The sequence below is a fragment of the Charadrius vociferus genome, unplaced genomic scaffold (assembly GCF_000708025.1).
Source record: "Charadrius vociferus isolate BGI_N301 unplaced genomic scaffold, ASM70802v2 scaffold132, whole genome shotgun sequence".
In the NCBI taxonomy this organism is placed as follows: Eukaryota; Metazoa; Chordata; class Aves; order Charadriiformes; family Charadriidae; genus Charadrius; species Charadrius vociferus.
The window spans coordinates 343,105-362,541 of record NW_009647028.1 but is presented as its reverse complement, the minus strand read 5'-3'; the positions used below and the strand labels follow the sequence as shown (position 1 = coordinate 362,541).

Here is a 19,437-nt window from a genome sequence, read left to right as displayed (position 1 = left end):
TGAAAGCCATGCCATCGCTAACCAAAACCGCTTGGGCCGTCTGTTTTCCTGCTGGTTTATGTTCATTGATGAAACGGTTTTATGTGCAGTGATGTCTAAGCGGCACACAGGAAAGCGGGTGTTGATCAGTCTGGCTTGAAACAGTTGGTAGGGCTTGGTGAGATGATTGACCTCCCAAATACCAAACCAGCTGTGTTGGTCACCATATGCGTGTATCCATCCTAAAGTGTCCGTAATAAACAGAGCTGTTGTTTTATATATATATATATATATTATTTTTTTTTTAAGCCACATGGGAATTTCTAGGGTTTTCTGTTCTCTAGTCCTGTTCAGAGTCCATATATCCACAGCTGGTCTCAAGCCTGAGAGCGCATTGAGGTCGGTCAGGATTAATGATGGGTTGTAGATCCTGAAAGTGGCTGTTGAGGTTTAGTAGTACCCATCAACCAATGATTTTTTTTTTTTTTTTTTTTCTTCCTGCAAATAGGAGGTTTTTGTTGGACGGGACCTTAGCTGTAAAGAGAAAAGCTGGACAGGAGAGATCACCTGGATATTAAAGCTTCTCGCTGGCCTTCCTTGAATGGAATGGGCTGCTTAAAAAAAGCAGATCCTGGAGCGCTCAGCCAGGGGTTTACTTTGCTGTGATTCATTCTTTCTTTTAATAGTGGTGCATGTCAAAATGCTGATTTAATGGGGCTAGGAAGGAATTTGAAAAGCGCTGCGGCAAGGCAGCAAGGCGACTTGCACTCCAGCGTTACATAGCTCCGAGGATCTGGCTCCAGGCTTTGAGCTGCCTGAATGAACAACTTTACATGCTTTATTTTTTAATTTCCATGTGGCACTTAGTATTTGCCCTTCCTCCAAATCAAGATTTTAAGGCAAAGGGTTGCTTTGTTGCTAGACCTCAGGAGCGACCGGTGCCGGAGGCCCCATTTAAACCATCGTGTCCTTCAGCATCCTCATGACCAGAAGAGTGGTGCTGCATTGAGTGTCCTCCTATTCCTTTTCCTCCTCTCTGAGATACCTGGGGGGGATGTTGCAGACCCCATATCCTTCCTTAGATCACCTTTATTTCTTCTAATGGTTTGTGTAAGGCTGATAGAGAATTTAAAATTAAAAAAAAAAACAACCACCAAAAACCCACCACCAAACCAAAAGCATTGCAGTTGGGTGCAACCCAGGAGAGGCTTTGCGTATTCCCAGAAATCATCAGAAGGCTCCTCAAAACTCTGGAAATTATTTGCCCCGATGTGAAGTTTTGTCGAGTGCCCATTTCCCTTCCTCCAAGAGAGGATTTTGGTTCCTCTCACCCTTCCCTCCAGTCCTTCTGCAGCCAGGTGAGCGTTTCTGGAGACCAAAACAGCTCTGCTCCACAGCAGAGAGGACCAAATTGGGCAAGTGATTTGTGATCGGGGACCAGTGAGTGATTCTGAGCTGACCCATCAGTCCAGCTGGGGCTGGCATCCTTTGTTTGTGACAAATATTTAGTTTATTGCAAATGATATTTGCTTTTTCTTTTCCTGATGAAACGATTGCATGAATTAGAGGAGACAGTTGGCACCAGCATCATCTGAAGTTGTGACTATTAATGATGCTAATAGCAGAGGCTATACTCATATCCTTTGGACCACTAGGGTAGCTGCAGACCCAAGCCCTCTGACTGGGAGAACTGGGAGCTGTTGTTCTCCTGCTGATAATTTGATCCTTTTATGAGTATTTGATTTTTGAAAGGTGCTTAATTAGCCGATTACTTCATGTGGTGTCTGGCATCGGGAACTCATCCCATGGGAGCGAATGAACGGCAAAATGAATAAATCAGTGACTCTCACTTTCTACCGATGGATTATTTGGTGATCTTATTTTTTATTTTCTCGCAGAACCAGGTTTTTTTTAATATCTCTTCCTAACACTCTGCGGTGTTTGGTGTTGCAGCGATGCCTACGCGGTTGGCTGGAACGGCCGGATGGGGATGCGGCACAGCAGGCTCGCCAGCCCCGGCGCCTTCCTAGACAAAGACGGGATATTCGTCAACGCAACCAACAGCAAGCTGCTGGAGAGGGCCCACGGCATCCTCATGTCAGTATAAAAGGAAGGGATTTTGGCTTCATTCCTGGAGCATAACGAGCAGCATGGGTAGTTAGAGGAATGTAAATAGCCAGAATAAAAAATAATCAGGGTTTCAAGTAGACCTGGAGACGTTTTGTAGTTGGGTCAAAGTGACCCGGGTGTGTTTTACACGTCTGATTTATTTAACTCTTATCATTCATTTGTAATGACAGACGCAGGGAAGAGAGAGAAGGAATGAATCTGCTGGTCAAACCAGTCTCGAGATATGACAGCGATGTAATGCAGTCACATTTTTGAACGTGATATCAAAGTTTCCATTACAAATTAGGTGGGGAAGTGATGTCGATGATTCACGCTGCAGCCTCATCAGAAGGTTCGGAGAACATCGCCGGGGTGGCTGGAGTCAGCGTAGGGTATGAGAACACAGGAGGGTGGTCAGCTGTTTCGCGACACTGCTCCCTCGCTCTACCCAAATTACTGGCATCCTCATCGTTTCCAGTGGAACAACTCCCTTTAATTGGATACCTTCCTCTCAAATCTGTGCCACTAAATTTGTAAAACTGGTTTGCAGCATGCAGAAGCAGCCCAGTTTCAGTGCAGGTTATAGGAGGCAGCTGCTAAAGGGGATTTGGAAGGGCTTGTTTCATAAACTCTTCCATTCTGCAATTGCACGTGTGGATTAACCTGAGCCATTTATTATCTCCCCAGGCGAAATAAGAACTTCAAAGCCAAACCCAATCTCCCAAAGGTGAGTGAGAAGCAGCATTTTTGCCTTGCTGGTCTGTAGGTTAAGACTGCAGGTACAGTGATGAGGTGCTGATGGGTGTGAGGAAGACCAGTTGTGTCTACATCAAGACCTCGGTCAACTCAGCTCTGTTCAGGACTTTTTAATTTATATAAAAGCAAAGAATTTCAGCCTTGATTTGTGCTGGGAGAGTGCTGTATGAGTGCTTGTGTTCTCCTTTTTTGGACCTGCTCTAGCTCCTTTTTTCCTCCTCCTGGGAGGGAGTACGTAAATGCCGGTGAAATTTGATAATTAAATCTCTAAAGTAAAATGAGCAGATAGGTTATGCAAGAGGGTTGGTACCCGATAAACAACAGGCTTGTCTAATATTCAATTTCCCTCCAATCTTGGCCGCATTTACTATGTTTTAAGAGATGCCAAGAGATCTGTTGTATCTTGAAGAATAATGCTTGCTGTGGTGCTGCATTGGTGGTTGGGAATGGAGGACCAGGAGGTGCTCTGTGTACACGTTGCACTCGTTGCACCGGAAGAGGCACAGCTACAGTTAGCCAATGAACTGCTCATTAACAGTGAATAGTTTGTCTGCAGCCCTTAGTGGGTAGGAGAGCCAAATTTCTCATGGTCAAAGATGCCCTTGGCAAGTCCTCGGAGGAGCTCAGAGGAACGTGATCTGGGGGATCTGGCTCTGGCCAAGCAGAGCTACGTTTCAAGCCATCCCTCGGTGTTTCCCGTTGAGATTAAGTAGGGTGGTCACCCTAAGGAAGCCCTGCAGAGGGTAAAAAGAGAGAGATATAGCAGGTAGCATGGCGATAAGATCTAATTATTCTTATATTTCTCTCTCTTCTACAGCACATGCTGGATGTGAAGTCCCTCAAGCACCTAACCAACCTGACGCTGCACGACCGCATTACCAAATCTCTCCTCCATCTCCATAAGAAGAAAAAACCGCCCAGCATCAGTGCCCAGTTCCAGGTAATTCTTTGCCTGTGATACAGAGAGGTGAATTAAAAGCAAATACTTGCTCCAGGTCCCCAGGGTGCCTGGGAGGACACTGTCGGGCACAGTCCTGTCCCATCCTCACCACCGTTTAGGACATGAATTCAGCCGAGGACACGGCCTGGGTAAGCTGGGAGACACCTTGCAGCTATCTAAAGGTGTAAATGGAGAGAAGCAAGAGCGATGGTGGATATCGTGGGGGATGATACATAGGAACGTAGGAAGTTCCATGTTAACATGAGGAGGAACTTCTTTACTTTGAGGGTAGTGGAGCACTGGAACAGGCTGCCCAGAGAGGTGGGGGAGTCTCCCACTCTGGAGACATTCCAACCCCGCCTGGACGCTGTCCTGTGCAACCTGTTGTAGGTGCCCCTGCTCTGGCGGGGGGGTTGGATTAGATGATCTCCAGAGGGCCCTTCCAACCCTGACCATTCTGTGATTCTGTGAAGCGGTGGAGCAAGACGGGATGTGAGGATGAGCTGCAGAGCACAGATGTTGGTGCATCCCTGTCCTCTGGTACCTCGCTTCCCAAGCTGTCGCATCACAGCGCTTTCTCTGACGAATCCAGAAACCACAAAATTCCCAAATGACATTTTTACAGTCTTTTTACTTACATTCAGCATCTGCGATTCAATCTGTTTTCAAGTCAGCCAGAATGTGAATTTTAATAGGGCCGGAAAGGTCAAAATATTGCTGCATTACCTCCAGGCGGGCAGAGGAGGGATCGATACAGCATTTGTTGTGTTGTCGGCGCTGTGCGCCAGCCAGCCGTCCCTAGGAATAGCTGCAGCAAAAATAATCCTCCAATATGTGCATCGGGGCTTGGAAACTGCTACGAGACGCATGCACAAGCAGGTGGTAATATTAGAAAGCAGCTTTTCAGTTAAAAATCAGTTTCTAAGCAAGTCTGGCTTGGTTTGGACTTCTAATTTTATTGTATTTTTTTGAGATGTGGGTCATCTTTAGAAAGTCTCCATGCGTAGATCTGGGTAAGATTAAGTAATTAAGTATATAAACGCACACACACATGCATATAAATCTATATATATATAGTTTGTAGAATGCACATCTGTATATATTAAGCTTAGTCTAGTCTAATGGTATGCTGATTAAAATACACGGAGTTTAATTCATACAGGACCGCAGGGGGGTTTAAACAGGGATGTCTTGGAGTGGAATGCCTTCCCGAAACCTATTCCTCCTTCAAACAAAACTCTGCAAAGCCTCAGAACGTGTGATGGAGGTTTCTGTAAATATTTTTACAGCGCATACAAATAAAAGACCACTAAATGCCGTGAAGATTTCCCCCCTACCCCTGTGCAGCAAAGCAGATCATTCATATACCATTTCCCTACGCTTTCTGATTTGACAGCGTAGGAGCTGTGTTTACCACACATCCTTTTTTTTTATATAAATGAATAAAACCGTATTTAAGTCGGAGGCAGCTCCGGTATGTCTGCCTGCTTCTTCTCTTAGACAAAGGCCAGGCGCTCCAGCCTTAATTTCATTTAACACTTGTAAGAGGGAAGCATTTTCTGGAGACAGCAGCCCGGTGCAAGCCAGCGAGATCTCTCTCTTCTTTTTTTTTTTTTTTTTTTTTTTTTTCATCAAGAGCAGGCTAATAAAATTGCGGCGCGTGGAATTGGGTCACAGGCAGGAAACACAAATGTTTCCTATCTCGGGGTTTGGCGGTGGGTTTGTTGGGTTTTTTTGCTGATAAATGCTGTCTTGTGGCTAATGCCTGAACGCCGGGTTTGCAGCTGCTCCCTCTCCCATTGATTTTAACCGTGCCTGTCCTTACGGTAATCTGTAGGCGAAATAGCTCTATTAGAGGATGCTGTAAGAGCAGCGATGGCTTTCGCAGTTGAAAACTAGACTGCTGGTACCTAAACTGCAGCACGGTGATTTATAGCCTCCCCTTTTATCCTGCCTGCTGGTGGTACCCGAGAGAGAAGGGTGCTGCCCCCTCTACCACAGGGTGATGCTGGAACGGTTCATCGCGCCCTGAAAGACCAAATACAGGTGGCGAAAGAGTGGATGGCTGGGAAGTTTTGCAGGCAGAGGGTTAACGGAGCAGGGTACGGGGTTAATCCGGGGACCTCGGCTGTCCTTTACGGATTCCCGATGGCCAGGGCTTGCGCCAGATGGCAGAGGGTGCCTGCACCATCTGCCGCATGCAGGATGCGGCTGGCTGCTGATGAAATGGAAGTACCCCCTCCTACGGGGCCGGCGGTCGCTGTACGATCCAATTTTCACAATTTCCAGTGTCGGGAGCGCTTTGCTTGCCGGGCTTTCGGCAGGGCTTTTTGGGAAGCGTTGCAATCCTGTGTGTCCCCTTTCCCTCCCACCATCCCGGTGCAAGGCACAGTGGGATGCTGCAGCATCCTTGCTGATCTATCTCTCCTAATACACACTTTTTTTTTTTTTTTTTTTTAAAAAAAAGAGTGATTTCAGCCTACTTTTAAGAAATCCAGGAGCGTACCAGCAGAGGTCTGCTGCGTCGTGGCGTTCCCGCTGCTCCCTGGGATGGGAACGACAGGGACGTTTGCCTGCAGTTAATATACGCGTAGTGCAGCTGCATCGCACGTGCGTGGGATCCATCCCTCGCTCCTCCCCAGGTCCTGGATGTAATACATTTTTCCAGACATGAAAGGCTTCCCATAAAGATGTCTTTAAAATGATCAGAAGGAGAAGAAAAGGCTTCCTGCAAGCAGATCATTAGGCAAAATGCTTCTTTCTAGTGTCACACTGGTTTATTAACACATATATTCAAAAATTTATAACTTCGCTTATAGTAAATACACAACAGAACATCTTTTACGCAACTGAGTTTTAAACGCTGTAAAAATCAGGAGTAATGAACTCCGGGGCACGTTACTAATACCATGTCAGTAATGTGCTCGGCAATTAGAGAAATTCAAAATATTTATAGGGCACAGCAACAAAAGTGCAGTCGAGGAGTCTGACCGGCTGCAGACTGACTCAGCGTGCTCTGATTTTCAGTGTGCTTTTATTCAAAGAGCTTGCACTTAGTTGCAAAAGAGTCAAGGATTTGAGAGGTGGGGGAATAACTCGGCATGATGTCCCGCTGGAGCAGTTGGGTGTAGCAACGATGCCAATATCAATTCATTTTGATGGGCTAGACTTTTAATAATGTTGCAGAAATAAGGGGAAATATAGAAGGGGAACCTGGAAAACCCTTGATTCTCAGGGATCACAACTGTGCATTTCAGCAGAGGGATATGGCCAGGAATATGCCAGCACTGAAGCTATTCTCCTCTAAAAACAACTTGTGAACTGTTTAGGGTTCACAGGCTTCAAAAATCATTGCAAATTCCAGATGGCAAATCTGTCATTAAGAAAATTAATTTCACGCCAGCAATACATTTTTGACAATTAAAAATCAGGAATAAATGCTGCCTAGAGTCGCTTTTGATAAAGGAAAATTTTATTTGTATTTAAACATCAGTGATTGTTCGGTGGAAGGTGTAAATCCCGGTCTTGGAGCTCCCGCTCAAATCTAGAAGAGGCTTGTTGGTGTGGAGAACAGTGTGACTTTGGGCTCCCAGTGGCTGATATGAAAAGGTCCAAGTAGGGATCTCAAAATACAACCCAGCATTGTATTTCTCTCTGGCTAATTTGTTGGGTGCAAAGACAAAACCAGTTGAGTTGCTTGGGCTGCAATGCTCATTTTGGGGAACAGTTTTCCATCTGCCTGGTTCACTCATCATTTACTCCATATTTTTTTTTGTTAAGTGCTTGGATTTTCATTATTTGTCATGGTCTCTTCTCTGTTTCCCTACTGAAGATGTCTTCTCCGTTGCAGGCATCGCTCAACAAGCTGATGGAGACCCTTGGCCAAGCAGAACCTTATTTTGTCAAGTGCATTCGATCCAATGCCGAAAAGGTATATCACATCCCGTGAAAGCGGAGCTGCTAAAAATCATCTTGGAAATATTTTGGAAATTTTTACAGGGGGTTAAAAAGAAAAGAAAATCCCACATCGAGTTGGATTTAGAGGATGTTTGTAGATAAGCAGTGGGAAGCATGGATGGTATCTCGTGGGTGTTGGTCTTGATAAACTACACTGGCTCTTCTTGCAATTGTAGAAACACGTATATGAAAAATGTATGGTTTTAATTTATATGAGAAATATATTGGTTTTAATAAATGAATTTGAGTCGTTTGAAGCTCCTGCCACCCATAATAGAGATTTACAGAGCCATGAATTCACGTGTGCTGTTACTGAGCCCTAAAGCTTCTTTAAAATGAAGTTTTCATAGGCGAAAGCAGATACTTTTAGAATAAGCCATAGTATTCAAACTGACTCAGTGATGCATCATATTTTTTGGATTTGGCTTTAAGGATTGATTTGTCTCATGGGCTGAGGACCCTTAGTTTAAAATGAAGATTGCAGTAGTGATGCTTTTTTGTGGATTAATCCTTCGGAGTTTTACCCAGACATTTAAAGGTGAAGCTTTATGCCTAGGAGATTATTTAGTTGCTCAGTCTTACCCATTAGCTGTGACCCTGGCAGGGGGTCTTATTCAGTTCAGGGGCTCCAAAAAACCTTTTTTTATAGCTTTATGTATCTAGCTGTTTGAAAGTCTCCATCTGATGGCTGCTTGGAAGCAAGCAGGATTCAACCCTGGTGGGATTAATACAGTTCCTGGGGACCCGCCTTCCCTCCGTCCCTTAGCATCATTTCCAATGTGCATGTCATGCCAAATGTGCTACATTTGCTGAATCTGTTTACCCATCCTTATGCTTAAAAGCTTCAGTTAAAGGGAAATATTTGCTTATCGTTGGCCTGGTTTTCCTCTTCCAGCTGCCCCTGCGGTTCAACGACAGCCTGGTGCTCAGGCAGCTGCGGTACACGGGGATGCTGGAGACAGTTCGCATTCGCCAGTCGGGATACAGCTGCAAATACTCCTTCCAGGTTGGAAAAAATGTTTTCAGTCTTTTGCCACCTTTAGCAGCATTATCATAGTTGCCTGAATGTTGCTAGCTCGTTTTTTTGAACCAGGTAATGAATTTATAGCTTGTTGCAGTGACTGATGTCTGGCATGGAGCGGTCCTCCGCTGTGCTGCTGATTTCTAGCAAGTTGGTCTAGACCTAGGTGAAGTTTATGAGCCCCTCTGCAGATAACGTCATGGTTTTTGAACAGCAGCAGTATTTTTTTGTAACGTGGCCTTCCTTTTTGCAAAAAAAGGTACCCAATTTGCACACGCTCTTCTGCATGTGTTTTGAAATCACCTGGGAATGGTGTTCGCCCCGTCATGACTGTGCTGGCTGCGTCCAGTCGATAGGGTGATTGGCATCCTCTAAACAGCTCAGGAGTTATCCGGCTTTTCCTGTTTTCTTCTTTTCTGTGTTTTTGCCAGGTTTTGCACACATGTCAGTCCTTTCATGCTTTGCTGGTGCCGATTTGTTTCCTGCTGGCGGCTGCTTTGGGCCAGATGTCATGTCCTGCACAGCAGCTGTTTAGAAAAGGAAAACTGCTCAATGGTTTTTTGGTTGGTTTTTTTTTTTTGCCGTGATCATGGATCCCATCCTTACTTGGGAGGATCTCTCCTCTTGTACCTCCTCCGCTCTTTGAGTCCTCACAGCAGTAACCGATGGAGCATGTTTTGCAGATGCTGATGCTGGTAACCCCCTTCTGTAGCAACCCTTGCTGAGGATTTGGAGCATTTTTGGCTTGAAATGACCCTGTGGGTTCTGCAGAACCTCTCCTCCCACGCTGAAAGATGTTTGAACATTGCCGACTCCCTGCTTTGATGTGTTTCCCGTCAAACCACAAATGGCGGAGGAAACTTGGAGTTCCCCAGTCCGTAAAATGCTATCTGTCCTTCTGCTCACCCAATAGAACCTGTTTCATGTGGCCAGTGGAGCAAATCCGTTATTTCTTGAAGAAAGGGACACAGCAGGACCCCTCTAATCAGATCTTCATGTTTGTTTTTTTTTCTTCTCAGGATTTTGTCAACCATTTCCATGTCCTTCTGCCGCAAGGAATCAGCCCGTCTAAGCACAATATCCATGATTTCTTCCGGAAAATAAAACTCGATCCAGACAATTACCAAGTTGGAAGAACAATGGTAAATATCCGCAGCTCAGACTTTAAGATACAGATATAACATTTGCCTGCATTTCTGTAATGATAAACTAACATCTTTATATATGTTTTTAATTAATGAAACTATCTTTCTTCTGTTTGCCAGAAGCCAATGGCTTAAATGAAGCTTTGAATATTGTTAATGCAAAATAGTAAGGAATATTGCTTTGTGTTAAACCATGTCACAGGTCTGGCTGTAATGAGGTGGCCTTCCAAAAACTTATGTCTGTGTGTAGACATAACTTGATACGACAGCTCTCGTTTTGCCTCCCCCGAAGGGAAAGCAGAAGCTCTGTAATTCAGAGCTTGGACAGTCACAGGCTCTAGATGAAACTGCAGAAACCGGTTAGAGGTGGCTTAACTAAAATCAGCAGCTGAACTTTCTTCTGGGCACTCAGGACACAGAAACCAGCAGCATTAGATCATTTTGGGGACATGGTTTAGAAGTGGTTTTGTCAGGTTAGGTTAATGGTTGGACTTGATGATCTTAAAGGTCCCTTCCAACCTCAACAATTCTATGATTTGTCTTGTGGCGGGAGATTTCCATGCTAGTGTTTTTTCGGTTTTGGTTTTTTTTCTGGCCAGGTTTTCGTGAAGGAGCGGGAGCGGCAGCTTCTGCAGGACCTGCTCCATCAGGAGGTGCTGCGCCGGATCACGCTGCTGCAGCGCTGGTTCCGCAGCATGCTCTGCAGGAGGCAGTTCCTGAGCTTAAGGCAAGCTGCGGTGATCATACAGGTAGGTGATTTCGTCGCAAATTGCAATCCGTGAGTCCTGCAGATACACCTGATGGGTAAACTCAGGTCCCCTCTCCAAGGAAGGAGCTTACAATCAAAATTTGACTCTTAGTGCCATAAGTTGGGAATGGGGGAGACGGATCTGGAGAGGTTGCGTGAAGGCAGGTGCTCTCCCATCCCTGCACAAGACCTGTTACAAGGAACTGCTTGCTGTGTTTGCAGAGATTTTGGCGTAGTTACCAGAGCCGAAAGCAAGGCGAACCATCCCCGGACCCTCTCGTCCTCGGCAAAGCCGCCGTTGTTCTCCAGACCCACTGGCGCGGCTTCGTGGAGAGGCGGAGGTTCCTGCAGATGCAGTTTGCAGCCCATCTCATCCAGAGCTGCTGGCGGGAGTACGCCAAGCGGCGGCACGACGCGGCCACCAGCATCCAGGCAGCCTGGCGAGGACACCGCGTGAAGCGGTCATACACAGCCAGCAGAAGCAAAGTCGTCTGCTTGCAGGCGGCGTGCAGAGGATATTTAGCACGACAAAGGTAACGCCATTGGCCTCGCTTAAAAAATAAAACATTTTCTGATGATACTCACTGGGGAGGGAGGTGGTTGATGTAAATTCAGGCACTGCTCGGACTACAGTGGCTTATAGAGGGTGGTGTCCCTTTGTAGGATCCCTGACCCTGTCCCGACCTGCCCTGATCCTTCATTTGTCCATGCTTTCTAACAAAGGAGTTTATTTAGCTGCACATCCTACTCCTAGAATAACCAGAGCCTATTTCAGGTTGGAGCACGTAGGCAGTGGAAAGCCGAGACCATAAATACTCGCGAGGCTTTTTTTCCCCCTTGGCAGCAGCACCAGTTTAAGTAGCCTATTTTTAACTCCGATTGCCTCACCGATCTAGTTGCTGCGCTGTCTGGCAGGGACAGGAGATACCGGAGCCAGCTGCTGCAAAGGGGAGAGGGTTTCCAGCCATGCCTTGGCTTGCTGGCCACGGGGCAGGTCTTGGTTCGTTCTCCGGAGGTGCTGCCTGCAAGGTGTGGAGCACCTTGACGTAGGGTGGAAGATTTAGGAGCTGCAAAGAGCTCCTGGCGCGAGGCGCGAGTCCCTGCTTGCTGTACCGGAGGCAGCCCAGGCAGGATGGTGAAGATGGAGAAGCCAAGGGGGTGCAATGGGTTACGCTCTTCTGGCTCCGTCAGCTTACAAACGAGCTAGACCAGGGATGGAGGCTGGAGCTGCTGCCGTCAGCACCAGAGGAGCTTTCAGGTGCGTTGGGGCAGTTCTGCAGTAGGAGAGATGGCATAAGAGGAAACGGTTGAAAACTGAATGTGCGCTCGCATTGTCTTGCACCAGATGTGCAAGGAGGGTTGCTTGAGATGCCAACAGTGGTGAGATGATGGTGGTGGTGGTGATGAGATGCCACCAGTGCAGTGCCTTGAAGGGACACGAGTGGGCATGCGGGTACAATATGCTGTTTGTCTGCTTTCTTGCAGGTTTCGAGCTTTGAAAGAGCAGCGGTTAAAAGAGATGCAGCTGGAGAATGGCCTGTCAGTTAGAGAAGAGGATGGACTGGAGGCAGATGATGCTTTGGAAATTAAGGGCTCTGACCCGTCTAAGTGGGAGGATGGCTCATTTGAAGAGCGAGTGAGAGCTGTAGAGGAACATAAATTGCTGATGGAGAATAATCGGGTGAATCATGTGGACCCACTGGATACTTCTGCGAATTTATTGTACAAAAGGCACGAGAGAGCCAGTAGCCAGAGCGGGATGGACACTGAAGAGGAGGTTGTTGTGAGAGAGAGACCCAAGTCGCTGGAGGATCTCAACCAGAAAAAAGTGGTTCGTGCAAAAAGAGAAAGCCGGAGGATGCGTGAACTGGAACAGGCAAAATTTAGCTTGGAGCTGCTCAAGGTCCGGTCCTCCACTGGCGGGCTGTCACCTTCAGAAGAGCGGCGGTGGTCCACCGAGATTGTATCTGAGGCACTTCATTCCCCTCAGGGAACCCCGGAGAGCGAAAGCTCTCAAGGGAGCTTTGAGATGTTAAGCTGTGAAGATACCCCAAGTAATAAACTTGTTTCCTTAGTTTTAGATGAGCAAGATGCGCAGTCGTTTTCCACTGACTTTTTGCCTAGCAGTCCCCAGGCTCATCTGCAGGAGAAGTCTTTCTGTGCAGCAGATGTGAACAGCAATTTGCCCAGTTGCAGAAAGATCCCTTCGGACGTGGAGCTACCTGATAACCTCACCATGAAGGAGCGTGTGGTCTGTGACCCCCAGAATGTTATATGCAAGGCACATCCAAGAGAAACTTTCCTTTCTAGCAACCTACCTACTTTCTATGTTCCACCACAAGACAACGTGAAGGTGAAGCTGATGGAGAATAACCTGAGGAACAAAGCAGTGGAAAGAGAGGAGAGGACAGTTACATTCTCTGAGGTCAGGAAGGACTCTGAGCCAGACCAGGGCAGAGCTGTGGGAGGGGAGGAAGAGAAGTCCTCTAGCAAGAGAGAGGAACGTGGGACAGTGACTGCGACACAGGCTCATTCTCCAGACTCTGTCATCCAGAGGCTGGAAAAGCTCAACGTGGAGAAGGAGGAACGGCAAAAGCAGCTTCAGCTGCAAAATGAGAGGGAGATGATGGAGCAGATCCGTCAGCAGAAGGAAATTCTGGAGAGACAACGCAAAGCCTTTGAGCAGCAAGGGAGAGTAGAGGCTGTGCAGAGGGCTGAGCAGAGCAGAATGAAGGACCCATCCCTCAAACCAACCAAAAAACCAGACAGCCGGCCTCAGTCGGTCCTCATCCTGCACCCCCAGAGCAGAGGGGAGCATGGCCCCACCACAGGTGTGACTCCATCCTCCTCAGTGGACATCAAAGGTCTCACCGTTGGGACCAGAGGAAGCTCTCCAGCCCACAGTGCCCCCAAAGACAGACCTGTCAGCATGTTCATGGAGCGAAGAGATGTGCCATCAGGATCAGCGCTGGAACCCCGGTGCCATTCCAGACCAGCTCTGGACCCCAGGGACCTCCCGGGCAGCCATTTTTCGAGGACGGAGCGCCTCCGGCAACCCCGAATGCCCAACCAGGCCACTGAGGAGACAAGGGCAAGCACTATGTTCTTCACACCGAAAGACAATCCCTTCGGCCTCCAGTGAGTAAAAAGGCAGTGGGCTTTTTCCGTAGGCTTTCTCCATAGGCTTTTTGTTCTGCTAGAGACCATTTTATACAAATCGTCTGGAATGTTGTTTCTGGAGACTGTACAAAACCCCTAGCGAAATGAAGATGGGTTTCTTGATCTTCTAGCAGAGAGTGGGCAGAGATCAGAGGAAAAGAAAAAAGAGCTGGAAATGTGATTTCTCCGTCTCTTATCTGATGGGCGTTATGTAAGCCAGGGGAGATAATCGTGGGCATTAGGTGAAGCGAACTAATAGAGAGTCGACACTGTTTTCATTTACCCTAGCTGAACAGGGATAGGAGTTTACGTCTCAAAGTAATAGACAAAGTAAAAATTCTTAGGATTTTTGGGTGATCAGAGTAGATAAGGCAGAAAATGTCGGGATTTTTCTCGCTTGCTGTAGAATTAAGACAGCCAGCAAAGTCATTCAGGCCATCTTACTATTGCAGGTTAAAAAACAGCAAGTCTCCGGAGGGAGTTTGGGATATGAATGCACTTTTGACAACGTGTCGCTTACCTATATAATTACACGTGTATATGTCTTACACGTGTATATATGTATAATTACACTGCTTAGCAGTTGTTCAGCTCCATCTCATTGTTTAAATGATGGGCTGCTCCGTCACAGACTCTGGAGACTGCAGCAAGATCTTGGGACAACGTTTGCTCCCACTCTATCACGTTGCTTAACTGCCTTGTCTAATTTTGGAGAGATTTTGGCCATTTAGCTCAAAAAGGATGTAACCCCCCTTCCAAAATCCTTCTGCGCCCTTTCCAAAGCAACCAATTTCCTGTTGATAATTTGAGGTACCTCCAAGTGTAGTGGTCCTGTGGTTTATGTGCCATTGCAACGGGAGGGGATTCCTGTTTCATTTTTGCAGGTTCCTTAAGTCCAGAACATGTGATGGGGAAAAGGAGGAGTCAATAAAAAAACAGCCCTTTGCCCCCCGATGGAGCCAGCGGCATCCTTCGTGTGTGAGCGTGGTCAGGGGTTTTATTCGGAAGTGATGGCAGAAAGAGTAAGCTGAGCAAAAAGCAACTATACATGGGCGTATTTTTTAATGCTGTTAGACACAAAGCGAGGATGCTCTCCTTCTGAAGCAGTTCATATGAAAATCTGCAGCGTGTCCTGGAGAACTGATTTGGAAGTGGGTATTTGAGAATAGTCTTCCTCCCAGAAAAATTTCATTCCATTTCTTTTCCTGGTTCGTGCACAGAGCAAGCAACAGGAAAAAAAAATATTAGAAATTCCTGTATTTTACTTTTTATTCTGCGACGGAACAATCACATTTGAGAATCTCAAAGTGAAAAGATACTATCCGTAAGCACAATGATGGGTAGAGTTAGCAGGCAGAACTTCGTATCTTCTTGTCTTTCGGTATTAACGCAAATCCTGAAGAATTCAAAGTGATTCCAAAACCCCACGACCTCAGACTTTGCAATTTGGTCTTGAGTGCTTGGGCACTTGTACGCTCCTGCGAGCCGGGCTGGCGCTGCGGGAACGCTTTTAGGAGAAGATGAAATATCTCTGTTCTGTTGTGTTTCAGCGGAGAAGCAAATCATCAATGCCTTCCCAAGGGTGAACAAGCTAGGAAGCCGTTTAAGATGCCGGGGTCTGGCAGAGGAGAGGTAAGTTATGGCTTGCTTATTTTCTCTTTTCATTGACGGGGTGGGGGGGAACCCACCTTATTCTGCCAGTTTACCCTCAAAAGCTTCAAAGAAGTGAACTCTAAAGCACAAGGGCCACTAGACGTAGGGAAGGGGGACATCGCGGTACAGCAGTCTTCACACCTTCTCTTAAAAGTAAAAAGCCCTCATAACGTTAAGACGTAGCAGCTCTGGATGGAAAGGATCTCACAGTCCTGATGGCAAACACTGTCCAACACAGTCTTGTTTGGTTTAACGTACGTTTGAGTATCATCCATCATTGTCCATTTTCACTGTGCTGTCTTAGTTTTTGTTTTTCCTGGTCCTTTTTTTTTTGGCACTTGATATGATATTGCACCCCTGTGTGGGGTGCAGTGTCGCTCAGAGATGTCTTAAGGCTGTACTTGAGCTACGCTATGATGCCAAACATTGGTAGAATCTCCTTTTTATTTTAAAAAAACCTTTTTTTGTTTTGTTTTGTTTTATCATTTGGTCAAGCAGGTTCCCAGACCGACCCATAAAAAGAAAGCCCGCATGGCGCGGACGCGCTCCGATTTCTTGACTAGAGGTACTTTTGCTGATGGGGAGGGGGATACGGAGGAAGATGATTACGATGGCAATTTTGAGTTCCTTCTCTCCTCTGACCAACCTCCTCACCCCGAGGCGGTGCCTGCAGCCCGGCTGGGGCAGGCCTGTTACAGTGACTCCGAAATGGTAATTTTTTCCAACCTGGTGGGGGAAATTAAAGAAGGGAGCGAGCGGAGCTGCGGGAGCCTTTCTTTGCTAACCTTAGCTGTACTGATCCCTCCACTGCTGCTTCTCCCACTTCCAAGGATGCTGTAGATGGGTAAACTCGGCGAACACAGCAGAAACGGATGCAAAATGGGGAAATCATTTGTCTTTCTTGGCTGTGGGGATGTTTTCTGGCTTGATTTGATATCAGCTACGGTTTCCATAGCTTTCCTGGAGCATTGGAACTTGTATTGCACCTATTTTTTTCTTTGGTTTTATAACCTCAATAGCAAAGTCCCCCTAGGATCCTTTTGCTCTAAAAAAGGATGTGCTCTATGCACATCCGTAGAAAAGATCAAAGCAAATATTGTCCAAAAAGCAACAGGCAACGAAGAAAACAGTATAAATCTTGCACCTCCTATTACTTTTGATTTTGTATCCGTAACCACAATATCGGATGATTATTCAGTCCTCAATTATTGGAGCAATGCTGGCAGATGGTGTCCTAGAGAAAGCAAAAACATGTATAATTGGGCAATAAAAATACAGTGAGAGTGAAACAGTGGGTTTGGTTATTTTTTTAAAAAAAAAAGCCACTGACTTTAGTGGCTTTTTCAAGCAGAGTAACTAGTGTCCCTTGGCAGGTCCATGGGCTGCAGAGCATTTGCATCTCAGGCTTAATCTCCCACTGGGATAAGCTGCTTTCGGAAAATCACAAACCCAGAGGTTCAGGAGTGGAAGAGGCTAACAGCTTCCAACCCACTCATGGTTTTTTCCTAACGTGGTAGAGATGTTCCTGTAGAAGGGTGGATAAACACCAGGAATCATCTCCTGCCGTAAAGCTCAGGTGGAGCGCTGCGTAGAGCTGCCTTGCTCCTCTGCTCCAGCAGGAGGTGTGGAGCTGAGTGTAAAACCAAACAAAAGCATGAAAACTAAAGTCAGCGGTATTTTTGTGCTACGGCATTGCCGTGGGTCCGGCAAACATTTTGTGCGATCCTAAAATCGGCTTTTCCAGGAAAATCAGGTGGCCAAGCAGGGGGTTTTGTAAGTTTTCTGTTAGCAGCTTTTATTATAAAGGGTAAATTTTCCCCAGGATAATTTCCTCACGGGACGGGGCAGAGATTTACAAATTCCCTGAATTTTTAAGGTTGCTTTTGATAAATTTCCAGGGGTTTTGAGCCAGGAATACTCAAAACCTAATTGAAAGGCGCAGCTCTGTGAACTGTGCTCGCTTGGCTGTGTCTGCACGCATCTCCCTGTAGATGAGGAAAGGGAGAATTTTATGTAGTAAAACATAGTATTTTATATAGCCTGGCGAAAGGCCTGAGCAAGGGGCCGTGCCGTAGCTGGAGTGCCGTGCTGTGTTCCTGGAGGCTACCCTCTTACAAAGTGGTAGGGGTTTTTTTTAGCCGTGGAAACCTTTCCTGCTGGGATGCGAAAGGTGCTTGGCAAGCTCCATCCTTGGGAAGGGACTTGACTCATCCCACTCTTTCGAAACGCTCCTTGGGACTCTGCTCACCTGATTTAACAGCTCTCACCGCATGCGAGTAGTAGTAGGTGCCAACTGTCTCTCATCTCTCCCGTATCCCTCTTCTCCTCTGCTCTCCATCACTAGCCCTAACTGGTGGTCGGCAATTGTGCAGTTGAGTTCTGCTTTCTAGCAAACGCTACCCATGACGTCATGTGCTCAGCGATACCCTACGTCTGTGTGTCCTGACATGTACAGTGTGTCCATCTGTATTCTGTATTGCAGATTTGGGACCGGCCCTCTGGCTTGTGGCTTTTCTGGGTCAGGATTGCCACAAATAGCAAAATTTAGGGGCTGCTTATTCATATTTAGTAAGAGAGCCCGGTTGGGTGTTGCAGCATATGATAGAGCAATACTGGTGCGTGTTGGTTTGGGTACAAACTCAAATAGGTTCATGTCTGTGTAGCCACATTCGTTGTGTCTTGTGATGTTCACATGAAGACCAGTCAGGCAGCCGTCACACGGGCTGGTGTCCGTGCTGGTGAATAGCTTAGTCATGCAGCTCCTGCCCTCAGCCACCACTTTCTAAAAAAGCCTCTTTTAATGTGCTGCTCAGCGGCTGAGGGCTGCTGGATAGATGAAAGAGAGATCATGTGCGACCTTGCGAAGCTGAGCATGTGATGGCTCACCAGCTGCACTGGCATGAACCTGCCTGTTTTGCCCATTGATTTCTTGACAATCAAGTCAAGGATTGCGTATCACCAGCTGGTAAGTAGAGGCCCACCAGAAACCGATGCCCCTGGCCCAAGTCCGGGGTATCCCAGAGCAGCAAAGACCATGAACATCTTTGGCCGGAGCTGAAACCCAAGATGCACCAGTATATAAGGTGGCTGCTGAAGGTACAGTTGACTCCAGAGTGCCTTTAAGGCTAAAGGGCTTCCAGACAAGGCCAAGCCTTCAAAGGTTGCTTGAGTTTTTTGGCTAGTGAATAGCCGAGGATTAACCTGAGTTGCTGTGAGACAAGTGGGACGAATATCTCCTGGCTGTGGTCAGCGCATATGGATACCACTTCTGTTTTGCACCTAAGCCTGGAGAGCTTTCCTGCAGCAGATAAATGGAAAGCCTTGGTTAGAGAAACCACACCAGATATATCTTCTGAATAAATTCTCCTTCGGCAGAGGCTCTTAGAGAGAGGGACCTGGATAACGAAGCAGTCATTTTGCTCCAGCGTCCATACTAAAGCCACGAATTGACAAACATCAGTCCAAGTACCTGTCACCAGCTGATCCCAAGTGCGCCTGAATAGCCAACAATGAAAGAAGATCTCTTGTCCTAAGCCATTCAGAGGGAGCATTGCACTTTAGGAAGCTCTTCAGTGCAGCACGTAGCACTGCTGCCTGCTGGGACAAGTCATCTGGCTTGGCCACAGTTACCTCTTGCTAGACCAGGCGGGTGAAATCCAAGTTGTTCTTTCAGAGGAAAAATATTTGATCCCCTCTTCATCCAGGGGACAACTCCAGACCCCCTGGCTGTTGCCATTTGCCCGCATGTGATGCTTTGTGGTGTTTCCTGGCCGGGGATTTTCCGGCGCAAAGGCTTGTCTTGGCATCTGAGAAGGTTTCCCATCCAGCCAAGGACCGTTTCCATCACAGCCTCTTGGAGGAGTCCCTCAAACAGAAGGATCTTGCTCCAAAAAAATGCCTTTTAGTCCTTACTTTTCAAAACCTGAAGAGGTAGCTGTGGTAGCAGAGGAAAAGCTGAACAATAGTAGGT

The 19,437-nt window shown here is 46.8% G+C and overlaps 1 protein-coding gene across 1 annotated transcript in view; it reads left to right on the top strand.

Moving 5' to 3' along the window:
• Nucleotides 1–19,437, top strand: part of MYO9A (myosin IXA) — a gene marked incomplete at its 3' end in the record, with an annotated part of 151,229 nt that overhangs the window by 115,565 nt on the left and 16,227 nt on the right. Inside the window, exons 16-26 of the mRNA XM_009895571.1 lie at nucleotides 1,933–2,076; nucleotides 2,776–2,815; nucleotides 3,662–3,784; nucleotides 7,635–7,715; nucleotides 8,637–8,747; nucleotides 9,782–9,904; nucleotides 10,507–10,656; nucleotides 10,878–11,188; nucleotides 12,141–13,793; nucleotides 15,365–15,446; nucleotides 15,966–16,178. Of these exons, the coding sequence (XP_009893873.1) occupies nucleotides 1,933–2,076; nucleotides 2,776–2,815; nucleotides 3,662–3,784; nucleotides 7,635–7,715; nucleotides 8,637–8,747; nucleotides 9,782–9,904; nucleotides 10,507–10,656; nucleotides 10,878–11,188; nucleotides 12,141–13,793; nucleotides 15,365–15,446; nucleotides 15,966–16,178 (3,031 nt within the window). The remainder of the gene's footprint in view (nucleotides 1–1,932; nucleotides 2,077–2,775; nucleotides 2,816–3,661; nucleotides 3,785–7,634; nucleotides 7,716–8,636; nucleotides 8,748–9,781; nucleotides 9,905–10,506; nucleotides 10,657–10,877; nucleotides 11,189–12,140; nucleotides 13,794–15,364; nucleotides 15,447–15,965; nucleotides 16,179–19,437) is intronic.